At 54.8% G+C, this 17,965-nt stretch overlaps 6 protein-coding genes across 6 annotated transcripts; 3 read left to right on the top strand and 3 right to left on the bottom strand.

Annotated features, from left to right (window-relative positions):
• Positions 1 to 801: 801 nt before the first annotated feature.
• On the bottom strand, positions 802 to 3,309 carry BO95DRAFT_472143 (aconitate hydratase; the record flags this gene model as incomplete). Its single annotated transcript, XM_025589632.1, has 3 exons — positions 802 to 2,632; positions 2,689 to 3,134; positions 3,208 to 3,309. The coding sequence occupies 3 exons, from the start codon at positions 3,307 to 3,309 to the stop codon at positions 802 to 804; spliced, it is 2,379 nt and encodes a 792-aa protein (XP_025444449.1).
• A 558-nt stretch (positions 3,310 to 3,867) lies between these two features.
• BO95DRAFT_409507 (RraA family protein) lies at positions 3,868 to 4,688 on the top strand (the record flags this gene model as incomplete). Its single annotated transcript, XM_025584143.1, has 2 exons — positions 3,868 to 3,986; positions 4,062 to 4,688. The coding sequence occupies exons 1-2, from the start codon at positions 3,933 to 3,935 to the stop codon at positions 4,686 to 4,688; spliced, it is 681 nt and encodes a 226-aa protein (XP_025444448.1). The 5' UTR covers positions 3,868 to 3,932.
• Positions 4,689 to 5,230: 542 nt separating this feature from the next.
• On the top strand, positions 5,231 to 8,437 carry BO95DRAFT_480622 (Zn(II)2Cys6 transcription factor; the record flags this gene model as incomplete). The annotated part of the gene is made up of 5 exons (XM_025590145.1): positions 5,231 to 5,278; positions 5,406 to 5,503; positions 5,555 to 6,137; positions 6,233 to 6,843; positions 6,901 to 8,437. 5 exons carry the CDS (start codon positions 5,231 to 5,233, stop codon positions 8,027 to 8,029), a joined length of 2,469 nt encoding a protein of 822 aa, XP_025444447.1. The 3' UTR covers positions 8,030 to 8,437.
• A 2,708-nt stretch (positions 8,438 to 11,145) lies between these two features.
• Positions 11,146 to 12,826, top strand: BO95DRAFT_72441 (bZIP transcription factor). Its single transcript, XM_025592176.1, has one exon. It carries the CDS (start codon positions 11,361 to 11,363, stop codon positions 12,489 to 12,491), a length of 1,131 nt encoding a protein of 376 aa, XP_025444446.1. The 5' UTR covers positions 11,146 to 11,360; the 3' UTR covers positions 12,492 to 12,826.
• Positions 12,827 to 13,698: 872 nt separating this feature from the next.
• On the bottom strand, positions 13,699 to 14,096 carry BO95DRAFT_358092 (general stress protein; the record flags this gene model as incomplete). The annotated part of the gene is made up of 2 exons (XM_025582391.1): positions 13,699 to 13,884; positions 13,971 to 14,096. The coding sequence occupies 2 exons, from the start codon at positions 14,094 to 14,096 to the stop codon at positions 13,699 to 13,701; spliced, it is 312 nt and encodes a 103-aa protein (XP_025444445.1).
• A 959-nt stretch (positions 14,097 to 15,055) lies between these two features.
• Positions 15,056 to 17,149, bottom strand: BO95DRAFT_480619 (FAD binding domain protein; the record flags this gene model as incomplete). Its single annotated transcript, XM_025590144.1, has 6 exons — positions 15,056 to 15,950; positions 16,006 to 16,046; positions 16,103 to 16,338; positions 16,397 to 16,543; positions 16,607 to 16,850; positions 16,910 to 17,149. 6 exons carry the CDS (start codon positions 17,147 to 17,149, stop codon positions 15,077 to 15,079), a joined length of 1,782 nt encoding a protein of 593 aa, XP_025444444.1. The 3' UTR covers positions 15,056 to 15,076.
• Between the last annotated feature and the right edge of the window lie 816 nt (positions 17,150 to 17,965).

Raw genomic sequence — 17,965 nt, 5'->3', positions numbered from 1 at the left:
GCCAGGCTCATGGTCCCTGAGATGTTGAATTTTTGAAGCCATGAAGACCAACCACCGCCGTAAGAGGCCCTGATGACGGGAAGCCAGATTTAGGGCTTCCGGGCAGCTTTGGGGACATTTGGAAAGGCGCACTTGCTGAAACCGCCGCATGGTGCATTCATGGTCAAGAGCCAGTCACGGTAAAGGTAAGTAGAGAACAGTGAAGTGGAGAGTTGTCTGAATGGCTGCTAATTCGGTACAGGAAGAGATATTTCCTTGGGAAGTGATGATAGCACAACTGTCACGGCCACAAGTCTAGATGTACTGATACCCTACGCATTGACAGTTACCCCATTCCAGCCAACAGAAGTCCGGGGTGCATGGCACGAGATGCGGAGGTGGGGCTGTTAATTTACGGGGAGTCGAGACAAAGCGTGTCTTCATTACCGTCGCAGGGTAGCTCCGAAGACGATTCCGGGAGCATTCCGGATATTGAGCGGGGCTGGATTTGGCCACTGGACTCGCTGCCCCAGACCTTGAATCCGGGTTAGACAATGCCGGTCCACAGTTTCGAGAGTACTATGTGGTCTCCAGTCCACGGCTCCCTCTGCGCCTGCATTGTTCCATACCTTTACCTTTTGTTTTCTCTATACATGTCCCCTTGTCATGGTCAAAAGGATGTAGACGTGAATCCGTGTCGTCGATCATAGCATCATCTCCAAATAATGACATTCCCAGATCATAAGATGCTTATTGGTTGATTCTCTATTCTGAGTACCATTTTTCCTAAAGTACTGTACATTCCAATCATCCCCACCCATCTCATGAGAGAGCAGTCGCTTTGATATGGTTCAAGGCGCTTCCAGCCCGTAGCCACGCAATCTGACCAGCGTGATAGCTATGATTCAACTTGGCCTCCCATGCCTGACCCTCCTGGGGTGTAACTCGCATGACCACCTGCGAGTGCGGGACAAGCTCGCCCTCCTCAACACCAATCAATGAAATCCGGTCGCCCTCGGCAATACGATCGTATGTAGCTGGATCCTCAAAGGTTAGAGGCAGCATACCCTGCTTCTTCAGATTGGTCTCGTGAATTCTCGCGAATGAGCGTGCGATCACTGCGACTCCTCCCAGATACCGGGGCTCAAGGGCGGCGTGCTCCCGCGAGCTGCCTTCGCCGTAGTTGTGATCACCCACAATGCACCACCTCACTCCTCGCTGCTTGAGGTCCCGCGCTACCTGCGGGACAACCTGCAACTCGGCCGTGATGGGGTGGTGGGTATGACCCAGTAATTGTGGGTCGTCCGCAGGGAGGAAAGCATTGGTTGCAGTGGTAAGCATGTTGTTGCTAATGTTTTCCAGATGGCCCCGGTACTTGTACCACGGACCGGCTGGGGAGATATGATCTGTCGTGCATTTGCCCTTCACCTTAATAAGAAGCTCCATCGTCTGTGCCGCGCCCTTCTGCCAGGCCGGGAAGGGTTGCAGTAGCTGCAAGCGCTCAGAGTCGGGATGTATAGCCACCGCTTCAGCGCCCCCGTCACTCGACGGAGGCTGGAACAGATCCTGTCCACTTTCGAATCGAGTGGGCAGTTCCTCGCCGACCGGAGGGCTCAGTCGCACATTGCCCTTATCTGAGGCAATACTATCCGTCAGCGGGTTAAAGTCCAATCGCCCGCCGTAGGCAAACGCAGTCACCAGTTCCGGTGAGGTAACAAAGGAGTGCGTCGCTGGGTTGCTGTCATGACGACCGATGAAATTGCGGTTGAAGCTCGAGATCACCGAGTTCTTCTGCTTCTTTGCCACATCCTTGCGGTCCCAAGAGCCGACGCAGGGTCCGCACGAGCTGCTCAGAACCTTGGCTCCGGCATCGCGTAACTCCTGCAAGATACCATCGGCCTCAGCTGTCGCGCGGATGCGTTCACTTCCTGGGGAAACCATGAACGGGGTCTTGAACTTGGTGATACCCGCTGCACGGGCCTGCGACACGATCTGACGGGCTTTGTCCAGGTCTTCGTATGAGCTGTTGGTGCAGCTGCCGACCATGGCGTGGCTCAGCTCCACGGGCCAATCCTGCCCGGCCACCGCGTCCTTCAGCTTCGATATCGGGTGCGCCAGGTCGGGGGTGTATGGGCCGTTGACGTGGGGCTCCAGGGTGGTCAGGTCTAGCTCGATGATCTGGTCATAGTAGTCGTCCGAACCCTCATCTGCCGTCAACAAAGTGGATCTCGTGTTTCCAGCCTCGATCCGCTCCGCACTGTCCGCTCGTCCGGTGGCCTGCAGGTACCGGCCCATAGCATCCGAGTACGGGAATATGCACGAGGTGGAACCGATCTCGGCGGACATGTTACAGATGGTAGCCATGGCTGTTGCGCCCAGCGTCTGCGTGCCGGGGCCGAAGAATTCAATAACGCGTCCTTTACCCCCGGAGACGCTCAACAGGCCCGCCAACTTGCATATGATATCCTTCGTGGAGGTCCAGCCCTGCAACTGTCCTGTCAGCCGCACACCCACCACCTTTGGCGCCACCAGCTCCCAGGGCATCCCCGACATTGCATCTACGGCATCCGCGCCTCCAACCCCGATCCCCAGCATCCCCAGCCCTCCCGCATTGGGTGTGTGCGAATCCGTCCCAATGATCAACCCACCAGGCCTACACCCGTTAGCTCATGCCTGTAACCCCCAGCCCATTCTCGACGTCAAACTTACACAGCGTGATTCTCAAAAATGACCGTATGAATAATCCCCGAACCAGGCTTCCAGAACCCGATCCCGTATTTTTTCGACGCACTGCTCAAGAACTCATACACCTCGCGATGCTCCGTCTCCGCCCGTCGCAGATCCTCTTCCGCCCCTTTCTCGGAGATGATGAGGTGATCGCTATGCACGGTGGTGGGCACGGCCACGCGGGGCAGTCCCGCGCTGATGAACTGCAACAACGCCATGGTGGCCGTCGCATCGTGGCACGCCACCCGGTCCGGGCGCAGCTCCAAAATGCTGTGCCCGCGCTGGATCTTCTCGAGATTCCATTCGCGGTTGCCGGAGGTGATCAGGTGGCTGTAGAGGAGTTTCTCGGTCAGGGTGAGCGGCCGCTTCGAGCCTTGCTTTAGCTGCTCGAGGGTGCGGAGTTGGTGCGCGTAGTTGACGGCGGAGTGCTGTTGGTGATGCAGGTCAGCAAACAGACATCCTTATAGGGGTGAATGACCTATTCTGGGGGGGTAATCTCACAGCAGAAGCCGCTGGTTGCGTCGCATAGGTTCTTGTGCTTCGGATCTGGAGATGGTGGTGCGCGCGGTTAGTCCCGCGCAGGGAGGATGGGAGTCGCTGCATCGTGATTCGGGGTGTCAATGGTTTCCATGCATTGTTTGAGGATATGAAGACAGGAAGAAGTTGCGAGAGTCTGCCATTTTCTCTTCATTTGAAATTTCTCCTACTACTCAGATGTTTGTACACTCCGCCAGCTTTTTTGGAGACGGTCTGGAGAAGCCCGAGTTCGACCGGGTTGGTCCGGGGCGGTGTACGGAAAGATTACAGCTCAATACCTCCACCACAATAGAGATATATTGGATATCGAGGGCGATAAGCGGTGGATTTTAAATCAATAAAAAGACCGTATTACTTGTTCCTGTCTTCTATTGGTCATGGCGCTATAGAATAGACATTTCTCAGCTCTAGGTTGAGGTGTGAAGTCTTCATGTTGCATCGCGAAGGTCTACGTCATTTGTACAATACGCGTAATTACCTATGGTTAGACCTACAGTATGCCCGGAGTAGCCCGGGAACCGCGGCTGAACTCTATCATCGGCAAGAACCGATGCATCCATCGGATGGAGTACCTTTCTCCAATCGGGGATGGTTTAACACTTTCTCTTCTCAACATTCGACAATTTCACCAAATACTCCCCTCTCAATATCCCCAGTGCCCTCACACCCTACACAAAACCACAACCAAAATGGCTCTGCGCTCCGAAACAATCCAAGCCCTGCGGCGGTTCGCCTCCTGCGACGTGAGTACCTATCCCCTCACACTTGCCCGACATACCCCTCAAACACAGAACTAACCATGAACCTCTTCCTCGAAGATCGGGGACGCCCTCGTCAAACTCGGCGTCCCAAACGGGGGCTACCTCTCAGGCCTCAAGATGTTCTCCCCGGGACTCATGTGCACCAAAACCAAGATCTTCGGCCCCGCCTACACCGTGCGCATGGTGCGCGACTCGGATAAAGCCTCCCCGACCCCGCCCAAGCACTTCGCCGACGCCATCCCGAAGGGCAGCGTGGTGTTCGTCTCCCAGCCGAAGGGGCTGGTCAGCGCCTGCTGGGGCGGGCTGATGAGCACGCGGGCGCAGAAGCTGGGCGCCGCGGGCGTGGTGATCGACGGGCGGTTCCGCGACGTGGCCGAGCACCGGGAGCTCGGCGTGGGGCTGTTCGCCCGCGACGTGAGCATCCTCGGGTCGGCGAGTTTCACGCGCTCGTCCGAGCTGAATGTCCCCGTCACGTATGCGGAGGGGACCGCCGGGGAGAGTGTGGTCATTCAGCCCGGGGACTATATTGTCGGGGATGCGGACGGGGTGGTTGCGGTGCCGGTGGGGAAGATCGAGAGGTGTGTGGAGTTGTGTCAGGAGCGGTTTGAGATTGATGAGGAGACGAGGCGGTGTTTGGAGCAAGGGGAAGAGATGGGGGCGACGATTCGGCGGTTGCGGAAGTGAGTCTGGGGGGTGGATGTGGTGGTGCCTGTAGTCGGGTCACGGCTGCTGGGTGGAATCACTATCTCTGTTTTTTTTTTTTGGGTAGTGTACAGATCGGATATCATGTATGTTCTGAATAAATTTGGTTTGCTGGTACACCCAGGTTGGGAGGTGGTTGGCGTCCTCTGGTATGAGATCGGATAGATCCGTCGGCTGCGCATGGAGGGGAATATATACTCACGGCACCGATGCACAGTGCATTTCCACAACAACAACAGCCCAAAACCACCACTTGGTCTCGTCCTGATATGCAATGCATATTCGAGAGTGTCAGAGATGGTCTTTAGTCCCTGATCACCCGAAATAATGCAGAAAGCCCATTCAGAGAAGGTCTAAGTGAGTAGACAAAGGATAGGGGCTATTCCCCTTCGAGCCACCCCGCACCCCGGTTGCTGAGGTAATCAGGCTAGCTCGGCCTCATCGGCACAGGAAGTGGCTGGCCGCTTAATCTTGCATGCTCCCATTTCCCAGATTTTCTTTCTCCGTCTACTGCGTGACTATCAATGAGCCCGAGATCGCAAGATGCGACTGCGCCAACCCCGGCCAAGAAGGTCCGTCTAGCGTGTCGGCGATGCAGAGCTAAACGCATCAAGGTGCGCCAGTAATCCGTGACTCCTCATTGGACACGCCCCCCATTATCCATCATCCATCGGCTGCCGGCTAACCCTCCCAACGCAGTGTGATGGCGGCATTCCAGCGTGCTCGAACTGTGCCCGTGCTAAAGAAAGCTGTGTCGATGTCGATGGGCGCAACAATGACATTTCCATCCCACGCGAGTACGTCCATTCGATACGGGTTTACAAGGTTACGAGCTGACGATACATCAGCTATGCCGTACGGTGTCACGCACGGATCGAATGGCTTGAAGAGCAACTCTTGCTTTTAGATCCAGACTTTGACCTCTCCAAGGCACCGCCGGTAGATCAATCGGCGTTGCCAAATACCATCCCACGTAGAACGCCATCGACTACCCCGACGGGGAGTACCGCTGTGCATCTACCGTCGGCACCCGGAGAATCAAATACCAGGAAACGACCGTTTGATTCCCTGCATGCGTCTGACTGTGAACTTCTACCGCAAACACCTGCTCACCTACCAGGTACAGAACACGCGGAGTTGCCCGCGTCATGCGTGCAGCAAGCGGCTGAAAAGGAGGCTGCTACCCCATCAGCCGAAGCACGCTCTGTGGCCATGGACTTGGGGATGCTATCACTCCACTCCGACTCGCGACAAAAATACTATCTGGGGTCGTCTTCCGGCCTGTTCTTCACGAAATTGATTGGGGCCGATAGCCCTCTCTCACCAGCTACCTCCAACTCGTCGTACGGGGCGTGGGGGAATTTGAAACGCCGCACTGCCCCAGGACCTTCGCCTGAGGCGTATCGTTTGTTGTACAACAAACTTAGAAGGGTACGCATGCGATCCCGTCCTACCCATTCTTGATAGGAGAAAGAGCGACATGCCTGTTGTTCCTGACAGGGAACCATCCTCGCTGCACACCATAGGCGCTCGCTGAACATTCGCAGGACTTACCTTCGCCCGACGAAGCAAATCATCTGATTGGTATATACCTTCAAGAGCTCCATGTCGATCACCCTTTCCTCCACACCACCTCTCTGTTCAACGCGTACAACGCACTGTGGTTCTGCGCGGAACGCGGGTACCAAGGGAATGTGGACCTCAACGGGTGGCCGGAGGAGATGGAGCCATTCTCGTACAACGGGCGATTCGACCAGATGGCTGACGCCAACATGACGCCCATCTCCATCTTCGCCGCCGCGCTCCACGTGTTCATGGTGCTATCCCTTGCGGCGACGATCCTCACGCGGAACAAGAATTTTGAGTACCCGCCCGCCCGGTTCTACGCCATCGCCTCCACGGCCGCAGCCGAGTGCCTGAGCGGCATTTCCGTGACGGCACTGCAAAGCATCCTCCTGTTCATCGTACAGGGGATGGTGGGACCCACCACTCTGAGCATTTGGACCTTGGTGCATATTGCCATGTCGCATGCGATTGATCTCGGGCTGCATCGGGAGCCGAAAGACGAGGCGGACAATTCGCCCACCGCCCTTGCTTTACGACGGCTGATCTTCTACACCGTCTACAACCTCGACCGGTGTGTTTAACCTGCTGGCTCGTCATTTGTCCCCCCCACTCACTAACTGTATCGTAGATCCATCTCCACAATCCAGGGCCGACCCCTTGGCATCCGCGATGAGACCTTCGACATCCGGCTGCCAGGTCTCAATGAATTCGTCGTCGACGAAACCGCCAGCACCAACGCCAACAGCCACTCGGAGCTGCGCTTCTCCATCCACCGCTTCAAGCTGGACGCATTGATTTCCGAGATCAAGATCCTGCTCTACCACCTCCCCAACCGCGGCACCGCCCTGTCATGGCCGACCGACACGGCCGGAGAACAAGCGCGCATCAAGACGGGTCTCGACCAGTGGCTCGCCGACGTCCGCGCCACCCGCGCCCCCTCGGAGGAGCTCACCACCACCACCACCACCACCAGCCTCCACCATGACGAGGACCACATCCTCAAGCACCAGTGCAAGATCCTGAAGCTCGAGGTCCTATACCACGGGGCCATCACGCTGCTCTACCAGCCGTCGCAGGCGTTCCCGTCTCCCACCGCCGCCGCCCTCCTGCACTGCTACCGCAGCTCCCGCGACCGGATCCACATCTACAACCGCCTCAACACCCAGGAGCATCTCTACTACACGTGGCGCAACATCCACGGAATCTTCGCCTCGGGCGCGACCATTATCTACTGCTTCTGGGCCTCCCCGGAGCTGCAGGCGGTCGTCCCCTTCAAAGAGGCCCTGCAGTGTCTGCGCGTGTGCTCCAATCTCCTCAGCATCGGCGGCCAGTGGTGGCCCTCCGTGCGCCACGGCAAGGAGAACTTCGACCGCATCGTCGACCTCACCGTCGAGCGGTTGAGCCAGAAGCACCACCACCACCACCACCAGCAGCTGCAGCTGCACCAGCTAAGTGCGACCGGGGCGAATACGCTGCTAGACCCCACGACCAGCGCAGTCGACGACGGCCTGTTCCAGCCGGCTTACCCGCCGGTGCCGACCGACGGGGTCACCCCCAACATGCAGCAGCAGCAACAAGAGGCAGTGGAGAACCTGCTCGGGTTATCGTCGGTCGCGTGCGATGCCGGGCTCGGTGGCGGCCAGGATCTGGAGATGACGGCGCAGCACGATCCCATTCTGGAGAGCTTTTTCACCGAGTACCTGCAGGGCGACTGGAGCTGGGATCCGTTTTCGACGGGGTTGGAGCCGCTGCCCTGACGGTCGGCCGGATAGGAATGCAGTGGACTCGGCTGTACTGTGCCCTACCTACTCTCTCGGCTCGGCGGGCTCCGATCAGATCGCGTCACCACTCGACAGTCTTGTCAATGATAGTGGTAGCCGGGCGAGGGGAAATCCAGATCATTCTGGTCGCAGGGGGAAGAGAAGCCAGGGCGAGTCAGATTCCAGCCTCTCTTTATTGTGCTCTTGTGCGATTACCAAGGAAGTACGCCCTCGAGATTCGATTGCCAACCATTGCGCCTCTTCCGTTATGGCACGAGCACGAAGGGGGAAGAGAGCCTGAAAGACCGGGGGGTTGAGCTCTCCGGTAGAAGCTCGGTCTTGGCTCAGGCCACGACCGTGCAAGCCACTTAGAAATTGGCTCCACAGCACCGGTGGGGTAGCAGCAGGGCAGGGGGGGTGGGGGGGGCACGCTTGGAAGTTCGAACCCATGCAAATGAGCTCACAATCCTACGCATACTCATACACGATCGCACGGATTCGGACGATACAAGGTGAACGTGAACCGAGCGAGTATCCCGGATAGTCGACGGGGTTCAACGAACAAGCACTAGATAGACTACGTGCTATTAACCGGTTCTACCGGGCTCCGCTACGTCGAAGAGTGAACTGGATAGAAAAGCCTCAGGTCTAGACTCGAGACGCTGAATCAAATCAATGCATCAATCAGGGAAACCACACAGTAAGGTACCTAGTACTCAAGTACTCGAAAGATCCCCTGCATACGATCAGCGACAACAAGAAACAAGATCTTTTCTTCACGCTATAGCGTCAACGGTACTGTACAGTAGGAAGTCTAGAATCGAAAGATGCCATTCGAGAGGATCTGCAATGCACCCGGTCAAAGTGCTGTGCTGGGAAACGTCACACAAAAGTGCCACCGGAGAGAAATTCGCCATCATCATCATCATCATCATCCCTAAAAAAAAAGGATTAGACTACCTGTCATGACATTTCGATTGCGTTGTGTCGGAACGTGTTGACCAATAACGTTGCGTTAGGATAAGAAATCCGCTGAAGCCTGAGAGATAAAGGGCTTCCCCGTGCTGGCGTGATCTTGGTTGTGCGCGCCCGTTGAAGGACCCGCATTGGGGGAAGTTCCCCGCCTGATCCAACACAGCAGCTACGTAAAGTAGCAAAGTATATCTGATCGAATCCACCTGAGCTCTTCTTCTTCTCTCTTCAAAGTGGGAAGAGAAAACCATCCAAAGCTCTAGAGGATTCGGTGGGCCATCAATGCCCCATTCACCAATTCGAAAGTGCAAGGGTCATGGACCATCGATCAAACTCTCCCGGCTGAATCTATCTGAGAACAAACATCGACCACAAAAGCAAGAAAGAGAAAAAAAAAAAAATCTCTAGCTTTGGAGGGATGAAGCATGGCCGGAAACGTCGACCGCCGGGTAACTTATCCGCAGGGCCGCAAGCCAATGGCCGCCTGAGCGCTGAGGCATCCACCACTCGATTGCACGGTCGCATCGCGAATTGACACTGACTGGAAGCAGTGGGAAGTAGTGAAGCATCCGGTTTTCCAAGCAACCCCGGGCCTGTCCTGCTCCATTCTTTTTCTCTCTCTAACTTCACACGGTGTATGCAATATCCTAGTCTGACCCGCACTTGAGGGGGGGCCGGGAGCTGGCTGGCTTCTGGTGGGTGGGTGCGCGAGTGAGTGGACGGGTTACAAGCCGCGAGGAAGAGGTGATCCTACTTACCTATAGTAATTAGTTATCTCCACTTTACTTAGTAAGGTACGGTGACTGCTCTCCACTTGCAGATAGATGTACTCAGATGCACAGTACTCACTCAGTGCGCGCACACGTAGGAGGCTGTGGGATGCAGCCTCACTAACGGGCAGAGGCAAATCTCCAGGGGATTGCGCGCGAGAGCTGGGTCTAATTCACGGAGATGATCGATTGCTTGTACTCGCGTGCTTCGTTCTTTCATCATGGATTTTTGGCTCCCCCTGATGCTCACCGAGTCATTTTCATCATGAAAAGTCATGGCTTTAGTTAGAATGGAGGGGACGGGAACGGGATCCGGCGAGAAGTCAATGGGAAGAAGCCGTGGATCGGACGAGTAGGACGAGGCGATGGAGATGGAGATGGGAAACATGTAGCAAAAACGTGCGTGCGATGCGACCTTCGTTGAAGGTTCAGGTTGACTGTTCCAGATGCCCAGTGTAGGTACCTACAGTACAATTGAACGGGAAAGTGTACAGAATGACGGCAGTGAACGATTGGTCTACTCGACCATGTGAAGCATTCTGATTGGCGGAACAAAGTCCCTGGGTTCGAAGCGGAAGCGATCGGCAGATTTGTCATCGAGTCGGTTGCGTCGAAGAACAATAGGAAAGGTAAGAATAGAATGGAAGCAGAGTAATAGAGGAAGCCATGGTTAGAGTCTCAGACAGTAGGTAGGATAAGCGTATCTCGGCAGAGCATACAGTACGCTTCTAGACAATTCGTTGCATCTGTTTCGGTAGGTACACTCCAGTAAGTACCTACGGTACATACTTAATCGGATGAGGCGGGAAGTAAGCAGATCGACTGGAGACGTCATTTCCCAAATCCAAATCCCTCTCTCCCTCCCCGCGATCTAAGATATCAATGGATTTTTGCTGGAGATGGAAACCACTTGGATCCATTGGGTCCAGCCCACCGGAATATTGGCGCAACCAATCATGCACCCTGGATACATCCTCCTTCCCCCTGTCAACGGCCTACTGTAACCATCGTTCGTTCCTTGCACTGCAAAATCTCTCGCGCTCTGCTGTGAGAGCCGATCAACTGCCCATTGAAAATCCCCAATGCGCCTCCCCGGAAATATCCTCTAACTCTCTCGCCTGTCTCAACTCTTTTCTTCCTCTTTCTCATCACTAGTGTCGAAACTAGCTGGCCCGCATGCATCGTCATTGCCGGGCCCTCAGATGGGGGAGTGTGCTTGGTTTCTAATAAAGATGTGTAATACTTCTCCACACCACCCCCCTACAATCCATACTACTCATACTCATACTGCTACCTACCTACCTTCCTACTACATACACACTTCCTGCTGTCCCACTCTCCATTGAACTTACCTTCCTGCATACTGACTCCCGGTGATCACGGAAAGAACCTTCCTGTCACTATCCTATATAGTTACACAAATTCCGTCACTTCCCTGAGATTGTCTACCCTGTCCCTTCCGGTTCCGCATTTCCTCAACGAGAACACCGTGCAGTGGCAATTATATTGTCTCCGTCCATAAGACCAAAAGTAAAACCCCGAATTGCATCGCGCACCACCTTGCTGTGAAAGAGAAGCATACAGTGATGTCCGTCAATCTCGAACACCCCTCCATGCCAGGGGCCCCGTCCAAGTCCGAAATTACCTGGACAGGTCCAATGCCATTTTTCTTGGACAGCACCATCTCCTCCGAGTTTCTAACGATGCCATTGTTCGATGGGATGCAAGAATGGTCGATGAGCGGGAGCACTCCGGGGGCTGCAGCCGCAGCCGCATCGGGGGGGTTCGACGGGTTCCAACAGCAGCAGCAGCAGCAACAATCACAAAAGCAGGCGCAGCCCTCACCACCGGCGCATCAACACCACCACCACCCGCAACAATCCTACATGAATGCATTTATCGAACCAAACCTTTTCTCCCCGGACCAGCCCATGCCTACCCATGTCCACTACCCCCAACCCCCGCATCTCGCCCCGAAAGAACCCCTCCTCGACCCCGCCATGCAACCCTTCGCTGCCAGCCCGACCTCCTCCTACCACGTCCCGATGCACGAGATCACTTCCCGCGGAAGCATCAGCGACCAATCTCAACGCAGCAGCTACGGCAGCATCAGCAGCATCAGCAGCATCAGCAGCAGCAGTAGCAGCAGCAGCACGACCGGGTACTATGCGCAGCGACGGCCCAGCGAGCCGGTCTTCTCGCCGGCCCACGACGCGGTGGAGCAGCAGAAGCGCGAGCGGTTCCTCGAGCGCAACCGCGTGGCGGCCAACAAGTGCCGGCGCAAGAAGAAGGAGCACACCCGCCAGCTGGAGAGCCGGTGCATGGAGGTGACGCAGGCCAACTCGCGGCTGGAGTCGGAGGTCAGCCAGCTGCGCAGCCAGATCCTGGAGCTGAAGAACGAGCTCCTGCGGCACTCCGGGTGCGACGACCCGGCCATCAAGGCCCATCTGGCGCGGATGGTCGCTCATCTCTCGCAGCGCAGTGCCTCGGTCTCGGGCGCCAGCGAGTCCGAGAGGGGTGGCCCGCAGGTTAGGTCTTCGCGGTCGACGCCGCTGTCTCCAGCGCAGCCAAACATTTTGAAGGAGGAAGTCGAGCAGGACGCTGCGTTCGGGTTCGATGATATGCTTCACTTGCCTAACGCTGGTGGCTCGAAGACCGACGAGCTGGAGGAGGAGAAGGAGGAGGAGGAGGAATTAAAGATGAAGGAGAGTCCGTAATGGTATCCGACCATGCAGCGACTACACTTGTACACGACTGTCTTCGAGTTCTTTTCTGGGATCTGAGTTCGGCCTTCTGCTTTCTGCTTACTTTCTTTGTTGTATCTATTACGTTGGATTGTGCATTATATGTACAATATCGCGCTGTCCTTCGAAATGGTCAGTGTATGGAGCTCTGATGGATGGGATATATCAGTTGGGTGTACGGGACAAAGGGGGGGGTGGGGCTTTACTCATGGCGTTTTAACCAAGCAAGCGCAAGCGGATCGATTCATTGTTTTTTCTACTCAAAAGAACCGCTGATCATGTGAAACACAAATACCTACTGCTACTACAACTACAAAAAAAATACGAACAATTTCCGATTGGACGATTTCGAATCAGATTCGAGGAGATTTTTCAGATCAGAGGCAACATCAGCAATTTTCTCACCGGGGAGTAAAAATAATGTCTAGATGTCGAGGGGCAAGCCAGTGAGCGAACACCCGAAGATCTCACGTCCAAAAGCAATCCCGAACATTCGCCATCGGGCATGATGTCACGACTGTCGGCTTTACCCGAACAGGCAGGTCATTGTTCCACCACGCGGAGCTTAGTCAGTGGAAACTGGCTTGATGTGAATCCTTTCACTCCACTCCACCTTACTCACTCTCACTAACTTTAGCTACGTATGGGGTGGGTTCTGCGGCCAAGCCTGTTTCAACGTCCAAGCTTGCATCCCCAATCTTGCCGTGTTTCACCCGCGTTTGCCTTTCCGTCCGTTCCCCTTCGGAGAGTTTTTTTCGTTGGATGTGGGTTTAGGGATGGGAAAAAGTACGATTCGCGATTTAGGGATTGTCGGGATTTGCGCGATCGACGCTGACTAGTCTAGGAAGGGGTTAGCGGGGGGTTTTTGCTGAGGGGGTCTGTGCTTCTACGTCTACACCGAGGAGATGTCATGGATGCTAAAATTGGGATCTCTTAATTGGTACGGAGATACTATACTGCACTTCGTACTTTGTTCGTTCGTAGTATACATATCCGCCACCAGCCAACACATTCTCATCGAAAACTAATGTACAAATCCCCGTTCCCCTGATTTCTGTTCCGCATAGGACAGGACAATCCAGTCAAATCATTTCACATGGCAATCGTAGCATCACGTCATAAATTCCTCACCTAGTCGCTCATGCATACACAAGATTGTATGTAGGTGATTTGGAGCCTCTTACTCCTCGGGGGTGTCCGCGGTGCGCGAGCCGCCCATCCGCCCGGCCTCGCGGGCACGGGGGTCGCCGGGCTCGAAGCTGCCGCCGGAGTGCTGCCCGCCCTTGTGGCCGGCCTCGCGGGCGCGCGGGTCGCCCGGCTGGAAGCTGCCGCTGGAGGCGTGGCCGCCCATCGAGGCGATGTTGCGCTGGATTTGGGGTTAGTTATGGACTTTGGGGGAGGCTTGGAGGAGAGATGATAGAGATAGGGGACAGGGAAGATGCGAAAGCTCACCTGCTTATCCTCGTCCATGCTGGCGAACCCGCCCGAGTGGCTGGATTGGCCGCCCTTGCGGGCGATGTTTTGCACTTCCTCGTGGGGGCGGTTGGAGAAGTTGCCGGGGTTGGTGTTGTGGGCCATTTTGGTGGTTTGGTGGTTTGGCTGGTGGTTTGGCTGGTGGTTGATGATAATGTTCGTTCGTAGGTTTCTGAGTTGGATTTGGATAACGAGAAGCGGTGAGTTACGATAGCGGTATATATGCCTATGAATGTAGTCAATTGAGCAGTGGATGATTCCCAATTGATGTCACTACAGCCCCTATCTTACGTATCCTTACGAGGTGTGACACGAGGCGATGATGCGGTGGTTGAGGGGAAAGTACGGGTGTGAAGTCACTTTCGACATCATCTCTGCGGGGGTCCTGCGGACCCGACTCTTCCAGAAAAGTACCTAGGACACTTTGGGCCCCTCCTTTTCGACAGTGGAAATTACCGCCAATCGATCGGGACAAGTACCGGCAGATCGGTGGGAGGATCGGGGATTTTCGATGGTCCCTGCCCTGCTGAATGTGGTCATCATGATGCGTTGGTGCAGGGAGTCACTGGGGATTGAGTTTTGAGGGACCTGCACTGCGGAGTGGTGGTGTTGGCCAGTTGGAGGAGTTGCCGGGGAAGAGGAGTTAGGGTTAAGTTAGGCCACAAGAGACGAAAGTGTGGAGTGACCGCACTTCATCATGACGGAAGTGGGGCGCTCGCGTGGACCCTGATCTGCGTCTGGAATTCGATGGATCATTTGATCGGCATCTAATGCTTGTGTCGTGCAGGGTGTGTTCTGTAGCAGCAGGGACTCATGATGAGGCATAAGATCGATACCAGAAATGGTAGGATTCGGCAGTTCGACAACCCATTTGCTGGCTGTATGCATTGCTGGTAAGCGAGCCATGCATAGCCGGTTTTAAAAGAACAGACTCCAAGAGACCAGATTATGCTATGTCCGTGTAGTTTAACATAGTAATCATTGACATTTCATTGATAAGAGATAATCTTTCTGAAAGCTCTTCACCCAAGACCTGTATTTACATTGTAGGCATCTTAGCCATTCTGTACATCACGCCCATCCTCTTACTTGTCTATGAAGACAGAAAAGTAATTCTCTAGATCAGTCACGTCCTCCATGGCCCCGATCCAACCAACATGCTGGTCCGGTCGACAAAGTACCACGCAGCCAGTATTCTTGTCGATCCCATAGCCGTCGTATGCACCACGACACCCTGGGTTGTATGAGCCCTCGTCCGTGAATACTCTCGTGTAGTCCCATCCCCACGTCTCATCAAAGGGGTGAAACATCTCCGGAAGTTCAAGGAGCTCCACAGATGTGCGCGGGCTCGCATGGATGAGGACCGTCTCCAAGAGCCACCCCGCACGGGTTCCATAACGCTTCTCACACAGGCGCGCAAGCAACGGCTGCTGGCTGAAAGCCTTGGCGCACGAATTCAGACGCCCGCGAAGGTCTGCCTGATGAATATCCCCGGCAAATACCAGCAATCTCCACGACCCATCGCTGGGAAGTCTGGCCATCAGGTTGATCGATACGCCTTCAGCATGATTGACCACATAAAACGGATCTAACCGTCTTCCCACTTCGATGTTAATTGCCAAACCTTGAGCATTCTGATTTGCAACGAGGATATCAGGACCATAGGTCACCCCTAGACCCGATATAAACTCGGAGTACTGATCCCGAACGGATTCGATACGCTTGGCCGCGCCGGTGTCTTTCTCATATGCCCCGACCAACTGCGCATCCAGCTCCAACAATTCCTCTGCCACCGGCCGTCGTTCGGACTCGTATGTTTCTAGTACCCTCGAGCTAGCGGCCCCGGTGATGACCGAACCTAGCTTCCAGACCAGGTTGTATGTATCCTGCATCGACACATTCATCCCTTGACCTGCCTTGGGGGAGTGAGTGTGGGCAGCATCGCCGGCCAAGAATATTCTTGGCATCAGTCAGTGGAAAATCTTGAACGAGACCGAGTACAGGCTTACGTTACCTGTCGTGGGGCCGGAGTTGCTTGACGAGCTGCTGTTTTATCTGTTTCTTGTTACTTGAGGCTATACCGTGGAAAGGGTTAAATGCCATCTACATACCGAATATAGAGAGTACCAGTCACAGTGCTGGTACCTCAACTTGTACGGTTTCAGCAAGCTGTCTGCCGTCCTAACAAGCTCATCGAGCGATGGCTCATGCTTTGTGTCGTGGCCATTGCAGAGCTCCTTGTCGCCCTTCGGATGGATGTAGAACCGAACCAGCCGGTTCTCTCGGGGTGCGGTCATCATACTGCCACGGTCCCCGGAGCTGATCGCACACGATTGACGAATGTCTGCTATTGGATGTCTCAGCATAGCTTTCGTCAAGGTTATGGGATTTCACGTTGTACGTACGAAAATCCGTGATAGGCACAATGTCAAAGACCGCCCAGGTCGACTCCCCCAGATTCTTATCGACCGGGACATGCAACTGGTTTCGGGTCCAGCCACGTGCACCGTCACATGCAATTAGATAGCGACAATGAATCGTCTCCGAGCCATCTGGGGAGTGTAAGCCACGTTCCAATGCACGAAAGATAAGGTCCCTCCCCGAGAAAAGCTTACCCTGCGCCTTACCCGACACGACCTCGACGGCCACTTTGTGATCCGTCTCGGAATTGGACTCCGACAGTGTCAATTCCCGTGCTCTGGTCCCGTAATCAACCTGCACCCCCATCTCGTGGAGATAGTCGAGGAAGACCTGCTCCGTAGCGCCCTGGTTCAGCAGCCGCTGATCATACACCGAGCTTCCGGGCAATGACGGGGTCCGTTTGCGCCGCTCGATGTGTCCTGTGCTCTCGTTGATCGCCTAAAGCCTTTTAATCAGCCCCCCCGCAGCCCAGCTACAGATGCTGCGACAGTACTCACCCAGTACGCCATCTCCGTATGCCGCACCGACTTCCGCAGGATGGGATCGACGATCCCGAAGCTGTCCAGGATCTCCAGCGTGCGACTCTGCAGCCCGTCCGCGTGGCCTGTCGGCGTCCGCCCGGGCTTCTGGTCGATGATCCGCGTCTGCATTTGAAACTGCGCCGCCCAGCAGGCTGCCATCAGCCCGGCCGGGCCGGCGCCGATTATCAGCAGATCGGTGTAAGCTTCGTTTCCCATTGCTGCATTATGGTGGTGGTGGTGTTGCCGATGAGCCCGTGGCCGAGTTCATGGGGTTTTTTTGCGTCCCCTAGCGCTCGTGTGCGCATTGCATCACCGGTCAAGTGTTATGGTTGCGTTTGAGCGAATACCGGGTCTCAATTCAATTTTCCCGGGCGCGGGGAGATGTTATCCATACCACATGTCGACGTCATTGCATCACCGCCCTATCCGAAACACCTGCCCTCTCTTCTGTGTCTATGAAGTGTGGCTTTGATGTTCAGGATGAGGATTGAGTCATACCCTGTCCTCTCACTTCAGAAAGCTGCTTTTCGCTGCCTACACCCTAGTCCACCTTCACGTCTGCATTATTATGTAATCTCTATGCTTATGCAAACCAGAATGAGCACAATTGGGAAGGGTACGGCCACCAAGCTCATCAGGCAAGCACTTCTTTTGCTGATGATTCTTGCGCAGTGTATTGACTGTATAGCTATTCGTTTCTCGGAATAAATGGATGGGTGGTACAGTATATCGAACATAGCGTTCTAGCCTGAGGCATCAAGAACACGTGACCAGGCAGTTTTATGGAGAACTTAGAAACTGGCTCGGATTAAGCTACCAGCCAATGAGGAAGTAGAGCCCAGTGGCTGGTTGTGGCTAAGGCCAATGCGCATGCCTGTAAATTGAACTTAACCTACTTGAACTATGAGAATATCTGAGGTTAAATTATATGATACACAGCTCTATATAATGATGCTGAATCTATCAGGTGAATCCTGTGATTTTTCGTTGTACAGTTTGGTAACACAGATGACCAAAAACCATATCTATTAT

This window comes from Aspergillus brunneoviolaceus (genome assembly GCF_003184695.1).
Source record: "Aspergillus brunneoviolaceus CBS 621.78 unplaced genomic scaffold BO95scaffold_18, whole genome shotgun sequence".
Lineage (NCBI taxonomy): Eukaryota > Fungi > Ascomycota > Eurotiomycetes > Eurotiales > Aspergillaceae > Aspergillus > Aspergillus brunneoviolaceus.
Note: the sequence above shows the minus strand (reverse complement) of the source record. Positions and strands in the feature narration are given on the sequence as shown.